This window comes from Culex quinquefasciatus, chromosome 3 (genome assembly GCF_015732765.1).
Source record: "Culex quinquefasciatus strain JHB chromosome 3, VPISU_Cqui_1.0_pri_paternal, whole genome shotgun sequence".
In the NCBI taxonomy this organism is placed as follows: Eukaryota; Metazoa; Arthropoda; class Insecta; order Diptera; family Culicidae; genus Culex; species Culex quinquefasciatus.
In genome coordinates, this window is record NC_051863.1 from 106,552,305 (window position 1) to 106,568,873 (window position 16,569).

Sequence of the window (16,569 nt, forward strand, 5' to 3'; positions counted from 1 at the left end):
AATTGACGACTTAATCATTCGCTTATATGGGAGACGGAAGGTATCGTTCCAGGGCAGGCGGCGCAGGGCAATGGAGTTCGATGTTGTGGAATGAGTGTGCACACGATGAAGATTGATTGCTTAAAGAGACATATCTCTTAGTTTTTGGTTTAACATTTTCAGTTGGTACTCTCCCTAGCGTCTTCTTAAAGCAACGGACGACATGGTCTAGCAGATTTGCGACAGACAAACTATCTCGAGGCTGATTGAGTGCTTGCAGTTTGACAGACAGCAATTGGTGGTAGCGTTTCTTAACCTCGTCGCTAGTTTTGAGCAGGTTCACGTTGATTTAGCGAGTGCACCTCTGGCATAAATTTGCTAGAAAAAAGAAAAAGGGATTAAAATGGGTTTAAGTAATTGGAACATAATAATTACATTCAGAAGCCAAAACAGCAGGAGGAACGGGCACACGAACATAACGACGTTTAACTCTCAACAACAAAAGTCGATGATCAGAGAAACCTGAAACTGGCTAAATGCAGCGGCACTGCGGATTTCCGAAGCGCGGAATGATCGGCATCACAATATGATCGATCTGAAACAAAAACTAGGAGTTGGGAGGGCATTGTTAAAAAGTAATAAACAACCTGTGAGCAACTGCTACCCGGACTCCAGGTGTGCAACACACTCTCGTTGGGACCGAATGAGCTGCACAAGCGATAATCCAAGAAATGGAGTAGATCTCCCCGTTGCTGTTACTCCAAGGCTGGTACAAATATCGTCCAACATAACGCTTATCAGCATCAAGCAGATCCCGGTAACCAACGTGAGCGTTCATATCTCCAAGAATTATCACATTGGATTTTTGGCGTGGAGTGAATCGTCCGATACAGTTCATCAAGTCGCTTATTTCCGAGTTAGCGCAACCCGAAGAAGAGCGAGCGTAGATAGTGAAGATAGTAAGATCATCATCAAATATTCGCAATCGAACATAACAAATATTGGCAGAAACTCTTCGAAAAAAATAGCCATGCAGTTGAGAACGACGAACGACAACAGAAGTGCCGCGTCAACTAGGGAGTTAAAATTGAACCAGTCATAGTCGGCAGTCCGAGCAGTGCAGGTGGCCATTCGGGTCTCCTGCAGACAAGCTACTTGTATGTGGTTACGCGACAAAAAGCCTCGCCGGAACATCCGGAAACGTTCCAGGTGCAAACACTGAACATGTTGTTACGAGAAGCGGGAGGCGGAGTATCACCGATAATGGCTGAAGCGGGAGTGAGAAGAGGCTCGTACGGATCGGAAGTGACGAGACGGAGTTCCTGAATAGCACGTATGCCTGACATCGGTAGATGGGCTGGCGATGGTTCAGGAGATGGTGACGAACCTGTAAACGGCAGTATTAATTGTCAGTAGATTAATGGCCAAGAAGTTACCTGTAGGCGTGGGCGCTGGACAGGCGGTTGCAGGTCCAAGTGATTCTGGCACAGCTTCGCAAAAGTCTGGAGTGATGTCACGATGTGTTGACAGGATGCTGGTGCCCGACTATGGAAGAACGGCTGAAGGTAGATTCGGAACTGTTTGAGAAGCTAGGCGAAGACGGTATAAGAGGTTAGTGGAATGACGTGCGATTACAACCGGATGGCATACCAACTCGCCCAGAAGTAGAGCAACCAAAGGAAGCTGGAGCGGCAGCACGCAAGTCCGGGGAAGTCGCTGTTACACCACCTGGGAATGGGGGATTTCCATTGGAAAGTGAAAGGTCACATCCAGGTGTAGGTGGAGAAGTCTCCAGGAACTGAAGGCGAGTGACTCCTACAAACGGCATGTAATTAATAACCAGGAAATTCAATTTAAATATGGTTTTACCTGATTGGAAGGCAAGAACACTGTCATAATGGGTGTATTCGCCAACCACATTCAGACGGTGAATAATCCGCAATCGATCGTCCGCCCCCTCATTCAGCTCTGATCTCTCAGAGTTCTCGCGGAAAACATGGATCGCATAATTATGCAATTGGGAAATTGCACGCAATGACTCCTCGCCACCCCACACTCCGGGTTTCGAGAGTTCGGTCAAGAAGTAATCAACCAACTCCACACTGCTCATGGAACCAGCAAATTCCTCACCGTAGGTGTACAATGCCTGAGCACAAAGAGGCTCCATCCAGTACTCTAGGGAGGAACGGTAGAAGCTAACCACATCTGATCGCAGTCGTATATAGGGTGGCAAGGCGATGCTCGACGCTACCGACCGGATGAAAAACATTTGGTGCGCTAAAGCGGCAAAAAGGCAATTGCCATCACCGGGAATGACCCTCGCAACAACGACACTTTCAACAACATCGATGTAATCCAAATTAAAGTTAAGTGCCTATAGAGCTTTATGACGTTTCGCGTACGCACACTAGCGCACCATTTGATTTCGCTGGCCGGACAAAATTTAACCTCAATCTTGTTCGTGTACGTACACGCAATACATGCACACGCAGAAACCTCTATTAGGCACTTTAATTTATAGAGTTATCTACGTGCGCATGTATTGCGTATACGTACACGAAAAAGATTGAGGTTAAATTTTGTACCGGTCAGCAAAACAAATGGCGTGCTAGTGTTCGTGAGATCGGGCTTAGATAACTCTATAGAGTTATCTAAGCCCGAGCTCACGCACACTAGCACCCCATTTGTTTTGCTGGTGGGTACAAAATTTAACCTCAATCTTTTTCGTGTACGTACACGCAATACATGCGCACGTAGATAACTCTATAGAGAAAGTTTCCTGGCAGACTCGCGCTGGTGGTGGTGTTGGTGGGCAGCCTTTGTTCTTTATTTGCCTTCGCCTCTCGTTCGGCGTTTCTCCAGCCTTCGATTAGAATAGGTTTAAACATCAAGTGACTCGGCGCGTTTGTTTTTTCATAGCGCTTGCAAATTTATTACATGTTTCGTGATTATTTTTCAAGTGAGTGACTTACTCATGTGCAAAAGAACATGTTGCCGGTAGTTGGAAGCAATTTCATAATTTAAGCGTTATGTGTTAGGGGTCGTGCATAAACCACGTGGCCTTTTTTTGGAGAATTTTTGACCCCCCCCCCCCCCCTCATGGTTTTTCGTGGTTTCACGCCAACCCCCCCCCCCCCCCTATATGGCCACGTGGCTTTTTCCTCCCAGGTGAAAAATCTTTAAAAAAAAAACAAAATAAGTATAGATTTCAAAAATTTTTATCCACAAATGATGTACCATCAGTGGTGGTGACTTTTGGTCAAAAAACGATATTACTGTTGTTATTTTAACACAATAAAAACATTTCAAATTATATCGAAATAAATATTGTTGGGGAATGCTCCTGAATTTATTAACATTTTCCCAGAATATGGCTAGTATAATCACACCAATCATAAATGACAATCGTTTTATAATTAACTCAAACTCACCCTTTAGAGGGGGTGACATTGACATTCATGACATTGGGTCAAACAGAAAACATTTTAATTTGTGTAGGTGCTGTAACACGATTAAAACCAATTTAATAATATTTATAAAAAAAAAACAGAAATTCACTTAAAAGTGTGAAAAAAGTATGATATCACAAAGTTTAAGGTAAATAATACCAGTAATAAAAAATTTATTGAAATGGTACAGAAAGTAAAAAATACTCTCAACAAAACAAGCAACTTATTAAAACATATGTATTCAAAATTATGGAATTGCAGTGCAATTAATTGCATCCAGAATAAATATGCTTTAAGAATTAAAGCTGTTTTGATATATAAACAGCATTCATAATTTAATTTAAATGCGCTTTAAAATATTTTCTTAAAATCGAAATTAATTAAATAGAAAAGTTTTGTTTCAGGAAAAAAATATTTTCATTTGGGGTAGTAAACATCCATTTTTCTGTTTTAAAATCTTTGCATGGCAATATCTTAGAAACAAAGCAACAAAGAATTTTCTCAGCATATCAAAAATATTTTTTTTTTTCAAAATTAGGCAAACTTGGGCACGATTTTTTTTAAATTAATAACTGCAACTATTTTTTAAAAAAAGTTACCTAAAAATAGCTATAACTTGAAAACGGTGCACTTTATGAAAATTTCACTAAGGTACTTTTTGATTGCAAATTTCATTTTACATCGAAAAATAAAATTGAAATTAAGTTGCGGTCAATATTTCGATTTTTTTTTAATCAGTATTGTTTCAAAAATTCATTACTCAAACAACGATTTTTTGCCCGTTCTGAAAATTTCTGAAAAGTTGGCAAAATTAAAAAAAATAAAAATAGTGTTTTTTTTTTTGCAAATCATGTTTTAGTGACAAAAAGTGAAATTAAAAATCAGCAAAGTAAATTACCATTTATCATTTTTTTCAATGTAGTCCTTATCCATACCTACAACTTTGCCGAAGACACCAAACTAAAAATTCCTTCAAAAGATACAGATTTTTTTAATTTTCATTGCTGCCAAATTTGTATGGAAAACTATATGGACAAACTAATGACCCAAAATGGCTTGGGCACCAAAAGAGGTTTCAGGCGGATTAAAAAAATCAAAAAAAAAAAATTAAGAATAAAGACCGATTTTGTATAAAATTGCTCGAAAATCGATTTCGTGTCTTAGGAAAAATTGTGGACAACGCCAAATTGTTTAAGTCTTACTCTTACTTTAAATTGATTTTGCTATCGACTACGTGTTTTGATAAATTTAAAAAAGATTAAGCTAAAATTTGGAATTTATTTTACATTTTTTTCAGTTGTTTAAATAGGCAATTATTTACGATTTAAGATTTTTGATCCAACTTTTGTTTGGAGATATTACCTCAAAATAAATACAAAAAATTAAATAAGTTAATTTTTCAATCTTTTCAATATCTTTGAAATTATTAACACTGGGACGCCCAACGCATGTCCCACGGATGCCAAAGCCTCCCTAAACGTTGGAACGGTAACTTCAACTCACAGGTTTTCAGGCTTGTCTCCGCGGATTTTCGGGCAATTTTTTTATTAGAGCAAACAAAAGTTGGAACGACGTTTTTGATCGCATAAATTACAGATTTGATCATATCGTGTTCTGCAAAGTTTAAGGATCATCTAGACATCCTTATAATTCACTCAAAAAAAAAAAAAAAATGTCCCGGTTGGTTGAGTTATGACCGAGTACCAGCGAGTTGAAAGTATCGTTCCATCTTTTTTAATGAATTTTATTTATGTTGATCTTGACGGCATTGTATTGAAATTTATTTCACAAATTGATATCGGCATTTGAAAATTAAGTGACTCTTTAAAACTTAAATTATTTTAATATGTCTATATATTTAAGTGGTTTTATCTCAAATATGAAGTTGAGGGTATAGTATATTTTCTCAGCTTAAACCTTTGGCCCCTATTTTTTTAATCTTCAAATTAATTGAGAAACAAAAACAATGTTTGCTTGTAGCTCGTTTTTTTCTCTAAAAATCTAAAATGTTTGCCCATGTTTCTCTTTGGCTCAAGAGATGGTCCCTATTAATATAAAAAAATACCTACAACTTTGACGATTTTATGAAATGTTATGTAATATAACAATCCGAATTGAGTAACCCATGAAATAAGGAATATATTTTAGACCAAAATATTCATCAAATTTTTTGGTGAATCTTAATGTATGTATCGTTCGTTTTTTCGTTACTGGTTATTTTTTAATGTTAGACGTTTCACTTGCAAATGAGGTAGTGAAACTGAAATTTTGCGCGATAATCCTGAAATTGGGGTTTTTAGTTTCTTTGAACTAAAAAACATATTGCATGAGAGAGGAGATACAAGATATCTTGAGTTTGCTTTAAGTGTCAAAAGAAAATCTTTCGATTAAGATTTTTCGATCACTTATAGGACCAGCTACGATAATTAGCTTAGATCTGAGATTTTGATTATTTTTTTTTTCGCAGAGAATCATTTTTAGACACTTCATTTATAATACATATTTAGTTTTTTGCCTTGTTACGAAAATCTTATAAAATTGTCAGCAATATTTATTTTTTAAGTTGTTCCAAAATAGAACTATCGAAAACTACATCTACTTTCAATGCAAATTTGCGAGCACATTTTTAGCTACTTGATACCATCAACAAAAAAAAAATTGTGTTTGCATTTTGGTACGCATTTTTTAGGGTATATTTACTTTGGATAATGTCACTTTATTTTTTAACAGCTTTTAAACTTTTGCAAAACGTAGTTACATGAGTATTAAAAAGTGTACATTCAATTACAGGCTCAAAGTATTGATATATATGTATATATATCATTCAATACTGAATTGGAAAATATTATGACATTGAAATATAAGTAATAATTTTAAACACAATAATTGTATGGTTTTGAAGTGTAACAAAAAATGTATGTATATAAATAAATTCAAAGCGCGTTTTTTTCTGTTTTTTTTTAAGAAAAGATTTTTTTAAAGGCCACATGGTCAGCCGTCGACCCCCCCCCCTCCCCCCCATGGCTTTTCATGGTTTTTTTCGGTCGGATTTCGGACCCCCTCCCCCCCCTAAGAAGACCACGTGGTTTATGCACGACCCCTTAGCGCAAGTGAAAAGATATTGATAGCGACATTCGTTAAAGCGGTCAATTTCTCATCTTGATGTGTGGATGTAAAGCAAACAAAATGATGAGAAGTGGTCTCGCAAAATAGAAATTATGATCAAAAAGCCATTTAATGTTATCTTTCTGGTCAGTAAATGGCATAAAATGAGTCACTATTCTACACTCAGCCAGAGCGGTCGCATTTGGCGCTCGTGTCTTGTTCGCATTCTTTTGTGAGACGGTTACGGCCCAAGGCCCCGTTCGTTTTCAAGTGCACGCCACGCCAATCGAAATGAAAACATTTGGTTTTTGACTTCAATGTCATGCCAGTGGTCCCTGATTTGGGGACAATCCAACACTTCCTGCAGCAGCAGATTAAGCTGGACCTGTCGTCGGTACGTAACCTGCAGGTGAACGTGTCGAGGACCAGGTCATCATCGAGACAACAACGCCGGATCAAGCTTTTGCTATCGCCAGGGACCACAATTCCAAGCACTTCATCGTGCATGCGAAGAAGCGGTTCCTGATTCCCATTTACGTGGAGGATGGCGCCATCGAGGTCAAAGTCCACGATCTGCCACCTCGAATGCCAAATCACATCATCGAAGAACACCTGAGCAGTTCTCTAGGATTTCGGTCATTCGATTTTTTTTTGTATTTTTTAATCCGACTGAAACTTTTTTGGTGCCTTCGGTATGCCCAAAGAAGCCATTTTGCATCATTAGTTTGTCCATATAATTTTCCATACAAATTTGGCAGCTGTCCATACAAAAATGATGTATGAAAATTCAAAAATCTGTATCTTTTGAAGGAATTTTTTGATCGATTTGGTGTCTTCGGCAAAGTTGTAGGTATAGATACGGACTACACTAGAAAAAAATAATACACGGTAAAAAAAAATTGGTGATTTTTTTATTTAACTTTTTGTCACTAAAACTTGATTTACAAAAAAACACTATTTTTAATTTTTTTTATTTTTTGATATGTTTTAGAGGACATAAAATGCCAACTTTTCAGAAATTTCCAGGTTGTGCAAAATCATTGACCGAGTTATGAATTTTTAATCAATACTGATTTTTCAAAAAATCGAAATTTTGGTCGTAAAATTTTCAACTTCATTTTCGATGTAAAATTAAATTTGCAATCAAAAAGTACTTTAGTGAAATTTTGATAAAGTGCACCGTTTTCAAGTTATAGCCATATTTAAGTGACTTTTTTGAAAATAGTCGCAGTTTTTCATTTTTTAAAATTAGTGCACATGTTTGCCCAGTTTTGAAAAAAATATTTTTGAAAAGCTGAGAAAATTCTCTATATTTTGCTTATTCGAACTTTGTTGATACGACCTTTAGTTGCTGAGATATTGCAATGCAAAGGTTTAAAAACAGGAAAATTGATGATTTCTAAGTCTCACCCAAACAACCCACCATTTTCTATCGTCAATATCTTAGCAACTAATGGTCCGATTTTCAATGTTAATATATGAAACATTTGTGAAATTTTCCGATCTTTTCGAAAAAAATATTTTCAAAATTTTCAAATCAAGACTAACATTTCAAAAAGGCCAAACATTCAATATTACGCCCTTTTAAAATGTTAGTCTTGATTTGAAAATTTTGAAAATATTTTTTTCGAAAAGATCGGAAAATTTCACAATTGTTTCATCTATTAACATTGAAAATCGGACCATTAATTGCTGAGATATTGACGATAGAAAATGGTGGGTTGTTTGGGTGAAACTTAGAAAACATCAATTTTCCTGTTTTTAAACCTTTGCATTGCAATATCTCAGCAACTAAAGGTCGTATCAACAAAGTCCGAATAAGCAAAATATAGAGTTTTCAGCTTTTCAAAAATATTTTTTCAAAACTGGGCAAACATGTGCACTAATTTAAAAAATAAAAACTGCGACTATTTTCAAAAAGTCACTTAAATATGGCTATAACTTGAAAACGGTGCACTTTATCAAAATTTCACTAAAGTACTTTTTGATTGCAAATTTGATTTTACATCGAAAAATGAAGTTGAAAAATTTTTACGACCAAAATTTCGATTTTTTTGAAAAAAATCAGTATTGATTAAAAAATTCATAATTCGGTCAATGATTTTTTGCACAACCTGGAAATTTCTGAAAAGTTGGCATTTTATGTCCTCTAAAACATATCAAAAATAAAAAATTAGAAATAGTGTTTTTGTAAATCAAGTTTTAGTGATAAAAAGTTAAATAAAAAAATCACCAAATTTTTTTTACCGTGTATTATTTTTTTCCAGTGTAGTCCGTATCCATACCTACAACTTTGCCAAAGACACCAAATCGATCATAAAATTCCTTCAAAAGATACAGATTTTTGAATTTTCATACATCATTTTTGTATGGACAGCTGCCAAATTTGTATGGAAAATTATATGGACAAACTAATGATGCAAAATGGCTTCTTTGGGCATACCGAAGGCACCAAAAAAGTTTCAGTCGGATTAAAAAATACAAAAATTAAAATTGAAGAAAAAAGACCGATTTCGTAGAGAATTGCTCACCTTCAACAATACGGGGAGATAATCTCAATCCACAACGAGGTATGGCGCGACTTCTTCCCCGGTATCCAGAACGGGGTTAGAGTCGCGCGAATGAAAATTAAAAAGCCGATTCCCTCATTCGTCCAGATCGAGGGTCTGTCGGCGTACATTGTTCACAAAGACCAAATAAAAACGTGTCGCTATTGTTCGCAAAAAATACACGCGGGACAAAAATGCAACGTTACTACACTCAAAAAAACATTCACGTTGAAGTTACGTGAAAAGCTATGTGGTATTTTTCCACTAAAGTTTTCACGTAACTTCTACGAGGCGACTTTAGTAGAAACGGAATTTGCTTGGCCAGATAATTTCACGTCGTTTCTACGTGTTTCACACGTGAAAGCTAAATGAATTAATTGACGATTTTTACGTGTTTGCTGTAGTAAATATTATATGATTTTTATGATTTTAGGTGATAATTTTAATAGATTCTTTTTTGTCGAATAGAAATAAGAAGACATAAAGATGAATTTGCTAAAACTCTTTATATTTATTAACTAATAGTTTTTTTTGGTACAATCCCATCGTTTGCTACTAAATTAAAAAGAACGCGGGGCATAACCGTGCTCTCGAGTCGAGTCCCTAGGCCAAGTACAAAATTGCCACAAAATGGCCACGTGTACTGCTCCAATTCAAGTGCATTGCGCTTGGCCACATCGCTCATGTAGCCGAGCAGGAGGGTGTTGGAGCGAAGCAAACCGAATACGACCGCGAACGTGATCAGATCATGTCCGTGACATCTTCGTTGGCGTCAAACACCATGGTAGAATTGGCCACTACGTAGAATCGGGGGCTGATATTCCATTGACCGCCGGGGGAAAAGATGCTGCTCGCAAGGATCTGCCAGAAAAATATTATAAATTATTAATAAACAAATTCTAACTTAATTCAAACTTACCATTCAATTTTCAATCGAATTTTACGGGCGAAAGTCCCACAGCACGTCTTAACCGGACGCAATCAATTTTCATACTAAAATAATCACGTAAAAAAATCGCTAAATGGCGCACCGAATCCCGTTGAAGTAACATTTCAAAACACATAAAAGCTACATGAAAAAGCCAAGTGGAAACATACTATAAGGTTTTTCACGTAACATTAACGTGAAAACATTTTTTGTCCAGAACATTTTCACATTATTTTTACGTGTGTCACGTAAAACGGGCCTTTGGAGGGAAAAATAGGGGTAACGTGATTTTTCACGTAGCATCAACGTGTGGATTATTTTGAGTGTAAACAAAACAACAACACCAAATCAGACGAAGAAGATGAAGATAACACCGTGAAGACATCAGAGCCAGCAAAACAGTTCACCAATGACAACACTCCCGATCTCTCTTTTTTTGAGAGAATTGAAAACACAGCTACACTGCTCATCAGCATCGACAACAGCAACGATCAAGGAAATCCACTTCAAACAAAAAAATCTAACATTGCCCAGCATTGTGCATGAAGCTTTCAGGAAAAGAAAAAAAAGATTCAAAGATTAAACCTGGACCAAAAATGTGTAAACAAGAAGCCAAATAAATATTTTTAAGAAAAAAATGGCATAAAATTAGTGTGCTTACTCGAGGTGGTATTGTTGCTGGTAAGTTTATGGCCTAAAAAGTTATTTTAGAGCTTTAATCAAGCAAGAAACTCTTAATATTCTGAAGATATATGTTTGATAAGAATAGGTTTTTTCCCGTACTTGTCGACATTGATAAGGTTACCATAACAAATCACATCTGACCACGTTTGGAATCTGTAAAAACACTCGAAAAACGAACTTCTAACACTGATGAGCTGACGTGCCACCAGGAACAAATTTCTCGATCATTTATAACCTTAAATTTTTGGGCTCGTTGGAAATATATTTCGATCATCCATTCAAGAGTTAGCCGCATGAAAGATCCGGACAACGTTTTCATCAAAATATCTGAGATCCGGCCTGCAAAAAGTGTGAAAAATAACACTTAATTGCTTAAAACTTATGCTAGGGTTGTCAGATCATCAATCTTTTAGGCTCGTTGGAAAGGTCCTTTCTATATTTTGATATTTTGATGAAAGCGATGTCCAAATCTGTAAAGAAACCGGAGTGCAACGGAATATTTAATGTAATAAATTCTATTTTATTGTACTTATTCAATGCACCAAATTATGATGCTTACACTGAAATCAACTTAATTAATTTAGTTTTCACTTAATCACTAACTGCAGCCGCTTTTATTGGTTTCTATTTTCTTGAATTCACTTCGTTTTTTCGGTTAAACTAAAAGTTTTTTTTTTTTCAAATCATGTCTTAATCAAGGTTATTAAAATTTCAACTAGATTTTTCGCCAAAACAATGTTAAAAGCAATGAAACACTTGTGACAACCAATCACGCTCACATTTCAAATCACAACATCACTAGAAATTCAAATCGGTATAAACGACGGCAACGGTCCCAGCTTGGCTCGCTTCATGATCGGCGGCCTGTGGTCTCCGTCGTCGTCGTCTTCAACGTCACCACTATTATTCTCTTTAGCTGCACCAACTTCACTCGGCCCTGAAATCACTTCACCACCATCTTCCACGTGACCTTGCTTCATTTTGTCCACCTTGCCGAGCAGTCGCTTCAGCTGCGACTTTTGCTCCGCACTGAGCTCGTCACTTTCGCCCGTAGCTTCAACCTCCCGATCGAGGTAATATCTCTTCACGGGTGGCACTTGCGAACTTTCCGCCTTCGTCGGCGCGGATTCCACCGGTTTGCTCTTTGCAATCATCTTGCTCCGACCGCCGTGCGGGTAGGGACACTTGGACCGATCGCACACCCCCAGTCGATCGTACTCCGGACAGACAAACTCGTGGCGGCGTTTGCACTTGAAAGAAACAGGGAAAAATTAGACAACCCGGAACACGGGTGGCGCTGTGAGCGCTGCGTTATTACCTTAGCGGCGAGCGGACAGTAGCCGCGGAGAAAGTCCTCGCAGATCCGTTCCGTCTCGCTGACCTTCTTGTGCAGGTAGGGACAGTCGTTTTTGACGCAGCGACCCTCGAGGAAGAACCGACAGACGGGCATCTTTTCCAGGGAAACGTCGTGCGAGAGAAGGCATCCGGCGGCCAGCGCGCACTCGCCCTTGAGGAAGCGAGGACAAATGATGACGTGTTTGGGGTCGTGCAAACGCGGACATTTGCCCTTGAGTTGGGCGGAACACTTGCCCAGGCGGCGATAGATCTGGCACGGAATGTTGCACTTTCGCAGCTTGTTTGTGAGCACTTGAATGCTTTTGTGCTTGGCCAAACTGGAATTAGAAGGAAAAGAATGAGATTCATTTATAAATTTGCATCTTTCCAACTCACCTCAAATGAGTCCTCGTCCGGTGTACATCTGTCCGCACGAACGTCCCGTCCTTCCCCGGTTTGTACGTAAGTCCTCCGATGTCAATCCGTCCCAATCGAGCCTCGCCCATCGTCGCGTCCTCCGTCATCGACGGCACCTTCCTTAACTTAGTCCCACTGGAATCGAGCAAAAACCGCGTCCCCCGAATGGTCAAACTGCGTTCCCGACAGTCACCGGAACGCGACGGCGCCGGGTTGGCCGACTGAACCTGCAACTTGTTCGTCGACGATCGGTAAAGAACTCCGTTTATATTCAGCATGACCAGCTTCTTGTTAGGCGACGCAAACGAAATGCTCGGCAAGGTACGGGCCGCTGAACTTTTCCCCACGGACTTGGTCCGCCTCAGCTTGAGCAACCTCCGGTCCGTAACGACGACCTTGCGCGGGCTAATCGAGTTGGTTGTCCGCACGAGCGAGTATCGACGGATCGACGACGGCCTAACCTTGGGAACCACCCTCGACATCACACCCGGTCTTCGATCAAGCCTATAACTAGCCGGCTTAGTCGAGATCACCACTGGAGCAACCGCCGGAACCGGAGTCGATCGCACTAGCTTGTTTTTGCTTATTTTCACCAACGGTGCCAACAAGGGTGCACGAGGACCACTCCCCAAAACAGGCACGCTCGACGAAGCACGAATCAGCTTCCGCATCGTGTGTTTGATGATTGGATTCGGTGGTGGCCTTGGTGGGACAACTGTTGCTTCCGCTGGACGCTGGGTCAAGGTCAGCTCCCGCAGCAACAGTTCCTCCTGCTGTTGTTCCCGTTGACGGTGAAGCTTTTCTAAAAAGGCAGGGTTAAAGTGAACCCTCGGGACTGTCGACGAAGTTGGGGTGGCCACTTCCTCCGGAACTGGAATGGATTGCATCGCAGCAGGCTGGGGCAGAAAATTCCTGTTGAAATGGGCCTTTTTGAAGTTGGGATTGATGAATATCTTCGCTCGTGGTTCCGTCGGGTCGTCCATCGTTGGCTCGCGACTTGTTGAGATCCGGAAAAAAAACAACTCAAAAACGCAAATTCTTGCAATCACGTAAAAAGTTCTTTGCATGCACTAATCACCGTGTTTACTTTTTTCTTTGCTTTGCCAAAGTGACACATGACGAAATTGAAGGTTTCTGGCAATTCAGCAACGCTTGCTGCGACATCTGCTTTCGTATTGTGGAGGCGGTTTTTGTCTGAACTAAAAGCAAACGCGATCTATTGGCGATTGTGGCACCTGTTGGAAACATTCGACAAAAGGTGTCGCTGTTGCGGTTATGAGGAAATTTTGACCACAGACAACAGACGGCTAACTCTTTTAAAATCAAATCAACCACATGCAGAAATTGAATCCCGATTTATCAAATCGATGAATAAATGATATCAAATCGATATAATAAATTATCGGTTGGCAAACAATAATTTATCTTATCAAATTCGATTAGTTTGTTTATTGCGCAATTCTCACTAACTTGGACTTCGCACTAAATTATTGCTATCGATCGCACTATTGCGACTTGTCAAGCTGGCTTGGGAAATTTTAATTTTCTCAAAAAATGATCAAAGCGAGCCGATGTTGCTCACCTGTCAATCGCAATTTTAAAGTGCGAATGTCCAGTTTGGTGGAAACTGCGACTGGAAATGTAAATAAACAACTGCCGGTTGCCTAGTTTTTGGACATTTTGTTGTCAAAAGTGCGAGATAAAAGTGCGGGTCAAATCCAAGTTACAGTGCAAGGATCAATATCACTTTGATAATTTTTATTTATCACTTTGACAACTATAATTATTGACTTGATAAACACATAAACATCATTGGTGAGACGTCAAAACGAAAACAATCATTGCATAGTGGTCCAAGTCGCTAAATGAAATGGAAAATGGATTTTCCAAAAAAATTTGAAATTTTGGAGCATTTGCCGTTCTACGCATAATTGTCAGATATGAGCTAATAATATGATTGCATGAAAAAAAATGTCCAAATATAGTGAGCACTGCAACTTTTCAGTTCATTTTGGGGTCCTAAACAACAACCCAAAGTTTGGGAACGATTGGTTTAGTCCTCACTTTGCGCAAAGCGATTTAATTTTATATAGGAATTAGTATGGAGGAAATACTTTTATGGATTTTGATATGTCAAAAATCCACGTTTCACGCTATATTAAAACCGTATACACGTCAAACTTAAAGTGCGGACTAAACCAATCGTTCCCAAACTTTGGGGAGTTGTTTAGGACCCCAAAAGGAACTGAAAAAGTGCTTTGCTAATTAAATTTGGACAGCTTATTTTTTCCATACAACTATATTACACCCTAGTGGGGAAATAGGGTGTAATATAGTTGAATGATATTTTTTTGGATATTGATATTTGTAAAATCCACGTTTCATGCTGTACTAAAACCGGATTCATATTCGGATGCTCTGGAAAGTGCTCTACATCTTTCCCGAAGAGAGTAGGGTACTAAAAAAATAGTACTAACTTGCTCCTAAAAAAAGACACAGCGATTTCAAAACTCGTCTCAAACGTGATTTTCGAGCAAAAACACGTTTTAGACGAGTTTGAACACTTTTTTTAGGAGCAAGTTAGCACCATACTCTCTTCGGGAAAGTTGTAGAGCACCTTCCAGAGCATCCGAATTTGAATCCGGTTTTAGTACAGCGTGAAACGTGGATTTTATAAATATCAAAATCCAAAAAAAATGTTTTTTTCCCATGCAAATTTTCATAGAAAATTGAATCACTTTGCGTGAAGTGAAGACTTAACCAATCGTTCCCAAACGTTGGGAAGTTGTTTAGAACCCCAAAAGGAACTAAAAAGTTGCTGTGCTCGCTAAATTTGATCAACTTTATTTTTTTCCATACAACCATATAACACCCTATTGTCCCATGTTCAAAAAAAGGCAACTGAGAAAAACACGATTGAAATTTTCAACCGATTTCCCTGTTTCTACGCATAATTGTCCCTATATGTCCCTAATCACCCCGGTTAACATGTTGTCACTCTTATTTGTAGGCTTAGTGATTTTTCACGCTCAAAAATTGCAAATTTCACGGGGACCTTAATTGCAAAACACCAAATTTCACGGAAATTTCGCGGAACGTGAAAAATATTAAAATAACTATGAAAATTTTATGTCAGACTTACAGAAAGTACTCTTTATGCTTTTTTACATATTATTTTTCAATAAACTTAAAAAAATCTTAACTTAATTTGAACGTAACACAAAAAATAATTTGATTAATTAAAAAATCCACTTGGTTTATGGATGGGCTCTATAAATATTTTGAAAAAAAAAAATGTGTATTGTCATTTATTGACCTGCTTTTTTAATGTTCGAATAATATAGCTAAACAGTTTTCGCTGATTTGCAACTAATTTAACATTTTACAATTTATTGAATTTCATATAAAAAACAAATTTAACAAAACAATCTAACAATTAACAAAACAATCTAACAATTAAAATAACTTTTTTGCGACATTTGCCCAGTAAAAATAATTTAAAGGTTTTCATCTCACTTTTCAAAAACTAAAATAAAAATCACTAGTCAAAAATAATTTAATCTGTAACGAAATTTTTAAAATAAAAAAAAAAACTATTTTTTTAAACTTGAACAAACCAAGCTTGAATCTTTCAGCATATTTCGAAATTATATCTTTCAAAATTCAAATTAAATTAAAGTAAAATTGTTATAACGGCGAATGAAAAAAATGTAAAATTCAGCTGGTTTCCTAAGAATAACTGATAAACTATTGTTTAAAGTACCACGAAAATTGCAATCTATTTTCTCAATATTTTTCTTCCCCTTCTCTGATGGAATCAATTTTTTCAATCTTTTTTTTTTTTTGCTCCTCCTGGACCGGAAGAAATGGGAAAGACAACTATTTTCACGAAATGTTACTTTTAAATGAATGTTTGCTTTTAATTGATTTCTAAAAGTAAATTTATACAACTCAAAAAATCTGTACAATCTTTAAAAAAAATTACAATATACTTGTTGATTCAATTTTAACAAGTATTGGTTGAAAGAGACAAAATTTATAAAAAAAAATCGAGAATAATTTTTCTTCTTTGACTGATTTTTGTTAACATCATTTAAGTATTCGCAGCAATCACTTCTCAGTA

At 37.6% G+C, this 16,569-nt stretch overlaps 1 protein-coding gene and 1 long non-coding RNA gene across 2 annotated transcripts; both read right to left on the reverse strand.

Annotated features, from left to right (window-relative positions):
- Positions 1 to 170: 170 nt before the first annotated feature.
- Positions 171 to 956, reverse strand: LOC119768811. The gene is made up of 3 exons (XR_005278234.1): positions 627 to 956; positions 415 to 574; positions 171 to 357 (listed from the first exon to the last, which is right to left on the reverse strand). It is a non-coding gene; the product is annotated as an uncharacterized LOC119768811 (long non-coding RNA).
- Positions 957 to 11,193: 10,237 nt separating this feature from the next.
- Positions 11,194 to 13,563, reverse strand: LOC6030819 (zinc finger CCCH domain-containing protein 3). The gene is made up of 3 exons (XM_001841635.2): positions 12,426 to 13,563; positions 12,013 to 12,367; positions 11,194 to 11,944 (listed from the first exon to the last, which is right to left on the reverse strand). Exons 1-3 carry the CDS (start codon positions 13,511 to 13,513, stop codon positions 11,501 to 11,503), a joined length of 1,887 nt encoding a protein of 628 aa, XP_001841687.2. The 5' UTR covers positions 13,514 to 13,563; the 3' UTR covers positions 11,194 to 11,500.
- Between the last annotated feature and the right edge of the window lie 3,006 nt (positions 13,564 to 16,569).